This window comes from Megalobrama amblycephala, linkage group LG20 (genome assembly GCF_018812025.1).
Source record: "Megalobrama amblycephala isolate DHTTF-2021 linkage group LG20, ASM1881202v1, whole genome shotgun sequence".
In the NCBI taxonomy this organism is placed as follows: Eukaryota; Metazoa; Chordata; class Actinopteri; order Cypriniformes; family Xenocyprididae; genus Megalobrama; species Megalobrama amblycephala.
In genome coordinates this window covers 33,748,734-33,762,363 of record NC_063063.1, presented here as the reverse complement: position 1 = coordinate 33,762,363, position 13,630 = coordinate 33,748,734, and the positions used below count along the sequence as shown (strand labels likewise).

General features: G+C 31.5%; 2 protein-coding genes across 2 annotated transcripts in view; one reads left to right on the top strand and one right to left on the bottom strand.

Annotated features, from left to right (window-relative positions):
* Positions 1-3,290, bottom strand: part of uros (uroporphyrinogen III synthase) — a 6,631-nt gene extending 3,341 nt beyond the window's left edge. Inside the window, exons 1-4 of the mRNA XM_048169929.1 lie at positions 3,144-3,290; positions 2,815-2,978; positions 2,661-2,744; positions 2,492-2,582 (exon numbers count right to left, since the gene is read on the bottom strand). Of these exons, the coding sequence (XP_048025886.1) occupies positions 2,492-2,582; positions 2,661-2,744; positions 2,815-2,877 (238 nt within the window). The 5' untranslated portion in view covers positions 2,878-2,978; positions 3,144-3,290. The remainder of the gene's footprint in view (positions 1-2,491; positions 2,583-2,660; positions 2,745-2,814; positions 2,979-3,143) is intronic.
* Positions 1-13,630, top strand: part of zgc:92749 (Elongation of very long chain fatty acids protein 6-like) — a 14,152-nt gene extending 522 nt beyond the window's left edge. Inside the window, exons 2-5 of the mRNA XM_048169928.1 lie at positions 5,000-5,248; positions 7,619-7,750; positions 7,974-8,125; positions 11,858-13,630. Of these exons, the coding sequence (XP_048025885.1) occupies positions 5,163-5,248; positions 7,619-7,750; positions 7,974-8,125; positions 11,858-12,288 (801 nt within the window). The 5' untranslated portion in view covers positions 5,000-5,162 and the 3' untranslated portion in view covers positions 12,289-13,630. The remainder of the gene's footprint in view (positions 1-4,999; positions 5,249-7,618; positions 7,751-7,973; positions 8,126-11,857) is intronic.

The following is a 13,630-nucleotide window of genomic DNA, read 5'->3' as shown; positions in this document are numbered from 1 at the left end:
CATTTAATCTTAGTTAGTGTTAATGTACATTTCTAAGATGACTGACAAGACCATGGCGGAGGATTTGTTGCACAACAGAGCCTCAAGCCTGATTTACACATTTTTTTATTAAACATGGACCTTTATTTTCATTAAAATGGATTATTTTTGGCACGTTTTGTAAACGTAAGCAACTGATTTAGACGCGCAAACTGAGTGCCGGTGTGGTGAGACGTACACGCTTGGCCATCTTCGGATGCGGAGCCGCATGCAAAGTTACAAAATTTGTTATAAAAAAAAAAAATCGGGTAGATTTAGCAATATAGCGGGTGTATGATGTATATAACAATGTTATGATGCATATATAACATGTATAATAATATAATGTATAACATTATTAGCTGTTTGATAACACAAAGGCTAATCATATTACCCTCATGTGTCTGAAGTTGTAAAGAGCGATACCATTGTGCAGCATTTACCTCAGTAAAGTTGACCGAGTGGATCTCTGAGCTTGTGCGAGTGAGTGGAGGCGGGGCTAATTAGCATATTCATACACTCATGTATATTAAATGAGGCAAGGGTGTAGAGTTACATTCAAGCTATTTTAAGGCACAAAGAATTTGTTTTCACAGGGACAAAACTTTAAATATGTAATTTTGGTGATCAGAGATTAGTTTTATGGGATAAAGTTGTTGACTACAGAGGGGCTTTAATGCATTAACTAATTAACTAATGATAAATTAAGCATAAATGCAATGCAGGTCCTAAAAAAAACCCTTGTGCGGTCTTCATTTGGGATGTACACTCAGAGTCTCCACAGACCCCAGGAAACAAAATGTAATTTTGTAACAAAATAATTGTTTTTTTTAAAAAAAAAAAAAAACAAATGTAATTTTTAATAATAAAAAAAAAGTTCTCTTTGTCCAAATGACATGAAACTTTGTACAGTGGTTAACACTTTGTAGATCTACAAATAAAAAATAATTGGAGTGATCTCTTGTTTTTTATGTTAGTGTAGAAAAAAAAGTCACATTCAGGGTCTTTGGGGTCTCCAGGCAACAAAATGTAATTTTACTCTGTTTATTAATGTTTTTGCTCCACATTTGTGCAGTTTTTGGAGGATTTATCATATTTTTTAAATTTATATAAATGAATTAAAAAAAAATTAAATTTTTGAAAGACATCTTTTCACAAGTTTTTCAGTTGGATTCATATCCAAATATTATGAAATCACAATTATAACAATAAAACCTACTTTTTGTCAAAGTTTAACATTTTTTTTTGTACTGAAAAAGTTTTAAGCTTTTCAAAAATGTTGATTTTGAGGATGAATTTTGTCCATTTTCTAAGCGGGGTCTCATCATAATGTAACAATATTGAAAAACTGACTTTACAAAAAATGCTAAACTTTGACAAAAAGTAGCTTTTATTGTCATAATTGTGATTTGATAATATTTAGATATGAATCCAGCTGAAAATACTTGTGTAAAGATGTCTTTCAGTCAGTCAAATAGTGGAGCTCTGCAGCATCTACTGGATAAAGTGATCATTTTTTACTTTTAAAACTGCATTTTCCAAAAGATGGGCAAAAATCTCACACTAAACCATGTCAAATTATCCATGTGATCCCCATGAATGAAAGTTAGAAATGTGGGTCTTTTATAAAGTGAATTTTACGTAAAAAGCTGTTTTTATATAAAAACCTACTGAACAAAATATTTATTTATATAAATTTAAAAGATAAATAGGAGATAAATCCTCCAAAAACTGTACAAATATGAAGTAAAAACATTAATAAACAGAGTAAAATTACATTTGTTTTTTTAAAAAAAACATTTATTTGTTACAAAATTACATTTTTGACTTTTTTTTCTACACTAACATAAAAACAAGATATCAATCCAATTTATGTATTTTATTTGTAGATCTACAAAGCGTAACAACTGTACAAAGTTTCATGTCATTTGGACAAAGAGAACATTTTTTTATTTTTGCAAATGTCATTTGGGGTCAAAAACACCCTATAAGGGTTAAGTAACTTTCATTGCAATCATTTATCTAATAATTTTCTTTCTTTCAGCCTGATAAACTGTGATAAAATGTAATGAAAGTGTCCTCTGTGAGCACTTACTAAACTCACATTTCTGATACAGACAGTAACATTTACATTCATGCATGTGGCAGATGCTTTATCCAAAGCGATGCGCTGCATTCAAGATATACGTTTTATTTTTTCAATGCATTCTCTGTGAATCGAACCCATGATCGACTGTTTAAGCTGCACAGAGGAAAATAATACATCAGAAATACCGCATTAATGTTTGAGAATTATATACAGAAGGCGATATATCACCCCTCTTTTATATTTCTACACTAATAACTTCAAAACTTGTAGTTGTTTAGTATAATTCTTGCACAAAGGAAGAATTATTAACCCACACAGAAGAGCTGCTCTTTTATGACTATATATATAATTATAATACACTATAATCGTGTGATCCAGACTCACTGTGTGTGTGAGAGTCTAAGCAGATCTTCACCGCCTCCACGGCTCTGGGACTGGTGAAGATCAGACCTCCAAACCTCTCGGGCTGAAAGAGCTGGTGTTTCACAAACACAATCATTTAATAAAACTACAGCAGCATAATTCACATTATTCAACAGATCTCCAGACTCACCCTCTCTGAAAGATCATCTAGAGACACAAATCTGAAAGACAGAACCGGGATCAGAGCAGCTGTGTGTCCACATGAGGCCAGTTCCTGAAATAAAGTCCAGCATTACTAATGTGATGATGATTATTATTAATTATTAGACATAATGTGCTGTTACCTTAATATAAGGGTCTGCTTCATTTTCACTGTCTCTTGGCTCTTTCAGAAGAAGCACTTTCATTGTTGCAAACCCACTTAAACAATGTTTCCAGTGTTAATAATGTCTGAAGGAGTTTCTGACCTTTCAGTCAACGCCCATCTGAATGCACAAGCTGTCAGACACTGATAACAAACAACAACAGACAAACGTCAGTCTTGATCTTGTGTTTTCAGTGCATTATGAAACTGTCATTGAAACACACACAGCGAACTAATGAAGCTATAATGATTAATGATTAATGATTAATGAATGGACTGTAGATTAACATTAGGTGGAAAATAACATACTTGCAGCCAGTGAGTTTAAGCAGCTGTCCGAATGTTTACTGTCATGTTTAAACTACAGCAGTGAAGCAGGATGCAATAAAACAGAACAGCGCGAGTTTTCAAAATAAAAGTCTCATTGAGACCGTTTTCACATTTCCGGGTTTCTCAGAAGCGGAAGTCGTCATAGTTGGGTAAACTTCATTAAATACATGTTTTTGTGTTTCTAAATGCACAAAAAAGTAATTTTAATATGTTTTTACTCCACATTTGTGCAGTTTTTGGAGGATTTATCATATTTTTTAAACTTATAAATAAATTAAAAAATATTTTAAAAAATATGTTTTTATACAAAAACAGCTTTTTATGTAAAATTCGCTTTATAAAAGACCCACATTTCTAACTTTCATTCATGGGGATAACATGGATAATTTGACATGGTTTAGTGTGAGATTTTTGCCCATCTTTTGGAAAATGCAGTTTTAAAAGTAAAAAATGATCACTTTACCCAGAGCTCCACTATTTGCTGTTTGACTGACTGAAAGACATCTTTACACAATTATTTTCAGCTGGATTCATATCTAAATATTATCAAATCATTGTGAAAATAACAGTGTTTTCAAAATAAAAGTCTTCCTGAGACCCTTTTCGTCATAGATGGGTAAACTTTTATAGCGGTGAATGAGATATTTCATTAAATATATGTTTTTGTGTCCATTTTTACAAATAGCAAAAGAAAATAGTAGTGTTTTTCTAACTTTCAAAAATAGGAAAAAAATAGAGAGCAATTAATAAGGGCAGTCAGAAGAGAGAAAGATGTCAATTTTACCATCACTCCCATCAGTGCTAACTAGTTGTTGTTGTTTTTTTGTGATTTGATGCAATTCTAATACTAAGTATAGTGTTATAAATGTACATACATTTTTTAAAAATGAAAACATAAATTTTTTGCAGGGTTTACGATATTGATGACCATTAAAACGTGTCATCAGTCTGTGAAAAGGGGCTATGAATAATAATAATAATTATAATAATCTACAAGGGATGGATGGAGTGATAATTTATGTTTTATGTATGTTTTTAAGACATTTTATAACGAATTGTTTACATGATGTTTCTGGCATAAATGTTTTTGTTAGATACCATGCATAAATAAGTGATAGATATATAAAATATATATATATATAAAATTATGGAATATTTTCGTATTTTTTTCCCAACTTGAATGCATTAGATTCCATGCATAAATAAGTGATAGATACATGTAATATATATTTAAATAAATTCCACGACTTCATTTATTTTATTTTGCAAATATGTGCACACCTGAAAGTCAGTAAATATATATATATATATATATATATGTAAAGCTGGAGTTTGTTGGTGTTTGTTGGCTTTCGTTGGGTCAGTGTGAATTGTCCTTTTATAGTCCGCTGACAGGCCGGGATTGCTTCCATTTAGTTTCAGTTGTTTAGCCAAAGACTATAGAATAACAAAAAGGGACTTTAAAGTCTTAAAGGGACTTTGGTTTAGCAGTCTGACAGAAACTGGAAACTGGCCTGGATGCTCTTTAACCCCTTTCAAGATGTTAGAGGTTTTCTACTTAGTACAAAACTTTGATTTGGGGATATATATATATATACATTTATTATTAACTAGTTAAAATGTTAGACAAAAATAACCCTTCACAGTAAGTGATTTTATCATACTAGTTTAATTTAAACATGTAAGATATTGAAATCTAGACTTCCATTAGCTATATATTTTAATTTTATTATTAATTTAAATGATGTACAATTTTTTCTAGGTCTACAAATATGGTCTAATGAATATAAAACTCGTGAATCGTTCGTCTTATTAATAAATGCACCTGTCTACAGATCCTGATTGTGATTGGACGGGATCGCTGCTCTGACTCCTCCCACTCCCGCATATAATTATGAAGTTTCCTCAGGAGTGTTCGTGTCACTCAGCGATCCTCTTAAGGTTTCCTTTTGGAAACACCTTCATCACTTCATCTACTGAAGATTTGCACACTTGAGGATGAAGATGAACGATTCACTGCGCGCGTTTGACTTTGAGCGTCAGTTTGATGATCGAGTCGCGCTGGAATGGTTTCAGCAGAACTGGTGAGTCAATTGAGCCGAAATGAATCACTGATTCTTCTCCAATTCTGTTAACCCAGATGTGCGTTCATAAAAATAAAGAATATTATCATGCAAAAGCAGGTTAGAATAGAATAGGCTGGGCTGATGTATATATATACATATATAATGTGATGTACATAATAGCCTATACTACTGAATATTAAATAATCAAGATGCTTAAAATGTGTATTGTTCAATATAATTATGTCATATATCTAACATGTATTCTACTTTAACCATAATATTTCATATGTATGTTAGTAAAGGCAGTATGTAGTATGCTGGTTTTGCTTTACTGCCTCACTTTAATGAGCAGGGAGTGTCTAAAGTCATCAATCACCTTTGACCTTTCATCACACATGTCACATTAACAAAGAGTGAAAACACCTGATGATTCTTGTTCATTATTGTGTGTTGAGTTCAGACTACAGGTGATTTATAACTCTATACGGCTGTGATTGATTGGTGGATGTCGGTGATAAGAACAGGTTCACGTGAAGAGATACGCTCACCTTTGACCTTTCGGCTGATTGTGACATCATCTTTTATTTGCAGGTTCAGATTAGGACAGGGACGTTGCTATGTGTGACAAGGGGTCAGTGGGAAAGTCTAGAGAAATGCTGTGAAAAATGTAAAAATAAAATAAGATTAAAATAAATATGTTTAAAAAGTGAAAAATATAATAAGTGTGCATGGAAAAGTGTAGAGAAATGCTTTAAAAATGTAAAAATATAAACAAATAAAATATGATTAAGATAAATAAATAAATAAATAAATAATAAAGTTGAAATATAATAAGTATCTTTGGAAAGGTCTAGAGGAAATGCTGTGAAAATGTAAAAATCAAATCAAATAAAATAAGATTAAAATAAATATGTTTAAAAAGTGAAAATATAATAAGTGTGCATGGAAAAGTGTAGATAAATACTTTAAAAATGTAAAAAATATAAACAAATAAAATATGATTAAGATAAATAAATAAATAATAAATAAAGTTGAAATATAATAAGTATCTTTGGAAAAGTCTAGAGAAATACTGTGAAAAATGTAAAAATAAGAATAAAATAAGATTAAATAAATAAGTTTAAAAAGTGAAAATATAATAAGTATATTTGGAAAAGTCAAGAGAAATGCTTTAAAAATATAAAAAAAATATATAAACAATAAATATGATTAAGATAAATAAATAAAGTTGAAATATAATAAGTATCTTTGGAAAAGTCTAGGGAAATGCTGTGAAAATGTAAAAATCAAATCAAATAAAATAAGATTAAAATAAATATGTTTAAAAAGTGAAAATATAATAAGTGTGCATGGAAAAGTGTAGATAAATACTTTAAAAATGTAAAAAATATAAACAAATAAAATATGATTAAGATAAATAAATAAATAATAAATAAAGTTGAAATATAATAAGTATCTTTGGAAAAGTCTAGAGAAATACTGTGAAAAATGTAAAAATAAGAATAAATAAGATTAAATAAATAAGTTTAAAAAGTGAAAATATAATAAGTATATTTGGAAAAGTCAAGAGAAATACTTTAAAAATATAAAAAATATAAACAAATAAAATATGATTAAGATAAATAAATAAATAATAAATAAAGTTGAAATATAATAAGTATCTTTGGAAAAGTCTAGAGAAATACTGTGAAAAATGTAAAAATAAGAATAAAATAAGATTAAATAAATAAGTTTAAAAAGTGAAAATATAATAAGTATATTTGGAAAAGTCAAGAGAAATGCTTTAAAAATAAATATGATTAAGATAAATAAATAAAGTTGAAATATAATAAGTATCTTTGGAAAAGTCTAGGGAAATGCTGTGAAAATGTAAAAATCAAATCAAATAAAAATAAAATAAACAAGTAAACAAAACAGTGGAAATATAATAAGTATCTGTAGAAAAGTCTAGAGAAATACTGTGAAAAATGTAAAAATAAGATTAAAATAAATTAAAAAAAACAGTGGAAATATAATAAGCATCTTTGGAAAAGTATTGAAATGCTTTACAAAAATGTAAAAAATAAATTCAAAATTTAAAATAAAAATAAAAATAAAAATAAATAAAAATAATAAAAAAATATGATTAAAATAAAACAATTATTAGTTATTTATCAATCTATTAAATAGGTTAATTTAGATTAAAATTATATAAATAATCAAATATAAAATATAGATGGCTAACATTTTTATGATTGCTATTTTTAAATAATTTATAAATAAACATGCCTTGCATTCTGTCACGTTCATTCTTTAATATCCAATAGCAGTGCATTAACTAACATCTATATGTGAATCATTGGGTCTAAAAGTGAGGTATAATTGGCCTGAATGTCCTCTGTGTTTTAGGGGAACAGCGTTTGCTCTGTCTGGGACGTATGCGGTGCTTATATATCTTGGACGTGTCTTTATGAAGCGCCGGGAGAAGTTGGACCTGCGGACGCCGCTCATGCTCTGGTCACTAACTCTGGCCGTGTTCAGGTGAGACTCCTGCAGTCTGAGCAAACACACCCAACCCTCAGAACATGTCAGAATGCACCGGGTCAGATGTTATCTCAGTGTGATCGTATCTGTCTTCTGGAAGCTCAGTTGAGAGTTTTCTTGTTGTTCTGTAAAGATCAGTGATGAATGAACCCGCTGTAATCACAGCATCAGTTTAATCTTCATAGTAGTTGATTCTTCCTCATTGCTCTTGTTCTCTCAGTATAATGGGCGCGCTCCGGACGGGCTGGTACATGTTCAATGTGGTGACGACACACGGCTTCCGGCAGTCTGTGTGCGACACTGCCTTCTACAGCGCCCCCGTCAGCAAGTTCTGGGCGTATGCGTTCGCTCTGAGTAAAGCGCCTGAGCTCGGTAAGACATGCTGTTAATCACATGCTATTAATCCTGAATGCTGTGGTTTAAAGTGTAACTCATAACTCATCTCTTCCTTGTTCTTCATTGGCCAATCTTTTCTTTAAGCATTATGAATTGTAAATATTCTTTGTTTTATTTACAACTTATAACATTTAATCCCTAAAATATTGTTCAGATTCAAAACAATTATGCACAGAATTTTTGATAAACTGTTTATTGCAATTTTGACTATTTTCATTAATATTTCAGCTCCGAATATATGAAAATATATTTAGCATTAGAAAAATAAAGCCTATTAATATTTTTTGAATTGTGACTTTTTACATAACAATTATATGGAAGCTTGTTTCCGCCACTAAATAAAAAAATTAAAAAGGTAATTGTGACTTTTTTCTTGCAATTCTGACTTTGTATCGTGCAATTCTGAGAAAAGAGTCAGAATTGTGAGATATAAAGTCAGAATTGCGAGTTGTAAAAAGTCAGAATTGCGAGTTGTAAAGTCAGAATTGCGAGATATAAAGTCAGAATTGCGAGATATGAAGTCAGAATTACGAGATATGAAGTCAGAATTACGAGATATGAAGTCAGAATTACGAGATATATGAAGTCAGAATTGCGAGATATAAAGTCAGAATTGCGAGTTATAAAGTCAGAATTGCGAGATATAAAAAGTCAGAATTGCGAGATATAAAGTCAGAATTGCGAGATATAAAGTCAGAATTGCGAGATATAAAAAGTCAGAATTACGAGATATGAAGTCAGAATTGCGAGATATAAAAAGTCAGAATTGCGAGATATAAAGTCAGAATTGCGAGATATAAAAAGTCAGAATTGCGAGATATAAAGTCAGAATTACGAGATATGAAGTCAGAATTGCGAGTTGTAAAGTCAGAATTGCGAGTTGTAAAGTCAGAATTACGAGATATGAAGTCAGAATTGCGAGATATAAAAAGTCAGAATTACGAGATATGAAGTCAGAATTACGAATTACGATATAAAGTCAGAATTGCGAGATATGAAGTCAGAATTATGAGATATGAAGTCAGAATTGCGAGATATAAAAAGTCAGAATTACGAGATATGAAGTCAGAATTATGAGATATGAAGTCAGAATTGCGAGATATAAAAAGTCAGAATTACGAGATATGAAGTCAGAATTATGAGATATGAAGTCAGAATTGCGAGATATAAAGTCAGAATTACGAGATATGAAGTCAGAATTACGAGATATAAAGTCAGAATTGCGAGATATGAAGTCAGAATTATGAGATATGAAGTCAGAATTACGAGATATAAAGTCAGAATTGCGAGATATGAAGTCAGAATTATGAGATATGAAGTCAGAATTGCGAGATATAAAAAGTCAGAATTACGAGATATGAAGTCAGAATTACGATATGAAGTCAGAATTGCGAGATATGAAGTCAGAATTGCGAGATATGAAGTCAGAATTACGAGATATAAAAAGTCAGAATTGCGAGATATAAAAAGTCAGAATTACGAGATATGAAGTCAGAATTACGAGTTAAAGTAAATTGCGAGATATAAAAAGTCAGAATTACGAGATATGAAGTCGAGATATAAAGTCAGAATTGCGAGATATAAAGTCAGAATTACGAGTTATAAAGTCAGAATTGCGAGATATAAAAAGTCAGAATTGAGAGATATAAAGTCAGAATTACGAGATATAAAGTCAGAATTGCGAGATATAAAGTCAGAATTGCGAGATATAAAGTCAGAATTGCGAGATATAAAAAGTCAGAATTACGAGATATGAAGTCAGAATTGCGAGATATAAAAAGTCAGAATTACGAGATATGAAGTCAGAATTGCGAGTTGTAAAAAGTCAGAATTGCGAGTTGTAAAGTCAGAATTGCGAGTTGTAAAGTCAGAATTACAAGATATATAAAGAAATTACGTTGATATAAAGTCAGAATTGAGATATGAAGTCGAGATATAAAAAGTCAGAATTGCGAGATATAAAGTCAGAATTGCGAGATATAAAGTCAGAATTGCGAGATATGAAGAATCAGAATAAAGTCAGAATTGCGAGATATGAAGTCAGAATTGTGAGTTATAAAGTCAGAATTACGAGATATGAAGTCAGAATTGCGAGATATAAAAAGTCAGAATTACGAGATATGAAGTCAGAATTGCGAGATATAAAAAGTCAGAATTGCGAGATATAAAGTCAGAATTACGAGATATGAAGTCAGAATTGCAAGATATAAAAAGTCAGAATTGCGAGATATAAAGTCAGAATTGCGAGATATAAAGTCAGAATTACGAGATATGAAGTCAGAATTGCGAGATATAAAGTCAGAATTACGAGATATGAAGTCAGAATTGCGAGATATAAAGTCAGAATTACGAGATATGAAGTCAGAATTGCGAGATATAAAGTCAGAATTGCGAGATATGAAGTCAGAATTATGAGATTACGAGATATGAAGTCAGATGAAGTCAGAATTGCGAGATATAAAAAGTCAGAATTACGAGATATGAAGTCAGAATTGCGAGATATAAAGTCAGAATTGCGAGATATAAAGTCAGAATTACGAGATAGAATTAGAATTAGATATAAAGTCAGAATTGCGAGATATAAAGAGAATTGCGAGATATAAAGTCAGAATTCAGAATTGTGAGTTATAAAGTCAGAATTACGAGATATAAAAAGTCAGAATTGCGAGATATAAAAAGTCAGAATTACGAGATATGAAGTCAGAATTACGAGTTGTAAAGTCAGAATTGCGAGATATAAAGTCAGAATTGCGAGATATAAAGTCAGAATTACGAGTTATAAAGTCAGAATTGCGAGATATAAAAAGTCAGAATTGAGAGATATAAAGTCAGAATTACGAGATATAAAGTCAGAATTACGAGTTGTAAAGTCAGAATTGCGAGATATAAAGTCAGAATTACGAGATATGAAGTCAGAATTACGAGTTGTAAAGTCAGAATTGTGAGATACAAAAAGTCAGAATTGCGAGATATAAAGTCAGAATTACGATATATGAAGTCAGAATTACGAGTTGTAAAGTCAGAATTGCAAGATATAAAGTCAGAATTACGAGATATAAAGTCAGAATTACGAGATATGAAGTCAGAATTACGATATATGAAGTCAGAATTACGAGTTGTAAAGTCAGAATTGCAAGATATAAAGTCAGAATTACGAGATATAAAGTCAGAATTTCTCGCAGGTTTTTAAGGGTTAGGCAGAAACAAGCTTCCATACAGTTAAGCACATCCATTATAAGTGAATTTCCAGGTAACAAAAATATGTTCCAAGAACGTTTTGCTAATGTTCCCATTAAGTTATGAAAACGTTACTTTTGAATGTTCTCTGTTTTTCAAATGAACATAAGAGAACATTCCATTTTGCAAACATTCTGAGAACGTAATGTACGTATGTTCTCTGAATGTTCTTTTTAAAAAACGTTACACGAATGTCCAACTGAAACATTTCAGGAAAAAACGCTCCATGAACGATGTATAAATAAAGATTTTGTGCTAACATTTTGAGAACATTATTAAAGACCAGAGAACTCTGAACGTTCCATTAACGTTACTGGAAGAACGTTTGTTCATAACTTTGAGAGAACCTTGCCAGAACGTTCCCTGTTAGATGTAACATCTATTCTTGCTCGTTCTTTAATGAAAATGATTTTTCGTGATATGTATGTCACAAATGCTCCTCGAATCTGACGTGTTTGTGTTGTTGTTCAGGTGACACGCTGTTCATTGTCCTGCGTAAGCAGCGTCTGATCTTCCTGCACTGGTATCATCACATCACCGTCCTGCTCTACAGCTGGTACTCGTATAAAGATCACGTGGCCGGCGGCGGCTGGTTCATGACCATCAACTACACCGTCCACGCGTTCATGTACAGTTACTACACCGCTAGAGCGGCGGGCGCGCGCGTGCCGAAGCCGTTCGCCATGCTGATCACGGCGATGCAGATCGCGCAGATGCTCGCGGGTTTGAGCGTGCTGGGGCTCGTCTACAGCTGGAAACACGACGTCCACTGCGTGTCCACCATGCACAACATCATCTACGGATCATTGATGTACCTCAGCTACCTGCTGCTCTTCTCTGTTTTCTTCTATCAGTCTTACCTCAAACGCCCTGCGGACGAGAAGAGAGTGAAACGAGAGTGAGAAGAACTTCCACCCTGAATGCTTAGGTGTTCTTTTAAATATGCAAAGCATTCATAAAGTACATTTAAAAGCACTTACATCTTCAGAGACTAAAATATTAGGCTGAATCATCATATTTCACCTCAGAATATAAGAAATTATATAATAAAGCCCATTTTTAGCACAATTGCATTGTGAGCTTTTTTAATGCAAATTTTTTTTTTATTGTTCTTAGTGTTTGGGAATGTTACTTTTAAAAATAAATGCATTACATTATTGCATTACTCCATAAAAAAAATAAACTAATTGTGGTACTTAGTTACTTTTTATGGAAAGTAATTACTTTTGCTTTGCACAGTAACTATATTTTGTGTTATATTACTAGTTACTTGAAAAAAGTAATCTGATTACTTGCGTTTCTTGTAATGCACCAAACACTGAAATGGGCTTCATTTTATTCATGCAAAATATAATTTTTATGTTTTTCTAATGATTTTTAGGGTGAAATGTGTCTGTTGAAATGTTCATCAATGGAAGTTAATGAGTTAAGTGTGTTAATGTTTACAAAACATTGATTTTGTCACAGTGAAACAAAGACACATTCTCCTCTGATGTCTGTAAGTGATGAGATGCAAAATCACATTGTAAATGTGAACATGTAAAAAATCATTTAAGAGGATATGCTTAAAAAGCAGTTTATGTAGTAAATGACTCTCTTGTGATTTAGCATGTTATATTTCAGCACTTCAGAGTCCTAGACGTACTGTAAAGGACATGTTTAACAATCTAAAAGTGCTTTTGTGTGTCAGAAATATCTGTGTGTAACTCTATAAACAGGCAGGAGTGGCAGAACACCGAGTGTTTATTGTGCAGATGGTTGTTTAGGCCATCAGACTGACGGTAAACTCGTCTTTCTGGTTGGTCAACAGAAGCGGTTTGAGTTCATCTGGCTGATGTATGCAGTTATTATCATAAGCAATCTGTGCCTGATAGATGCAGTAATGTTGTAAAACCTGATGGTCATTCAGAGGAATGTGTTTTGGACTGTAAATCTGTGACCCGTCTTCTCAACTAACCACAACATGTTCTCATTTTGCTAATGTTCCCATTTAGTTTTGAAAAAATTATTTCTAAATGTTTTAAAACATCCAGTTTTTAAAATGTTCTCTTGTTTATGCAAATATTAAAGGAACATTCCATTTTATCATCTTCAAACATGTGAACGTTACTTTTGAATGTTCTCTGAAGCGATTTGTAACATTTAAGAAACGTTAGACGAACTAAAATGTTACTGAAAAAACATTCCATAAATGTTTTTGTGCTAACGTTTTGAGAACATTATTAAAGGCCAGATAACACTGAA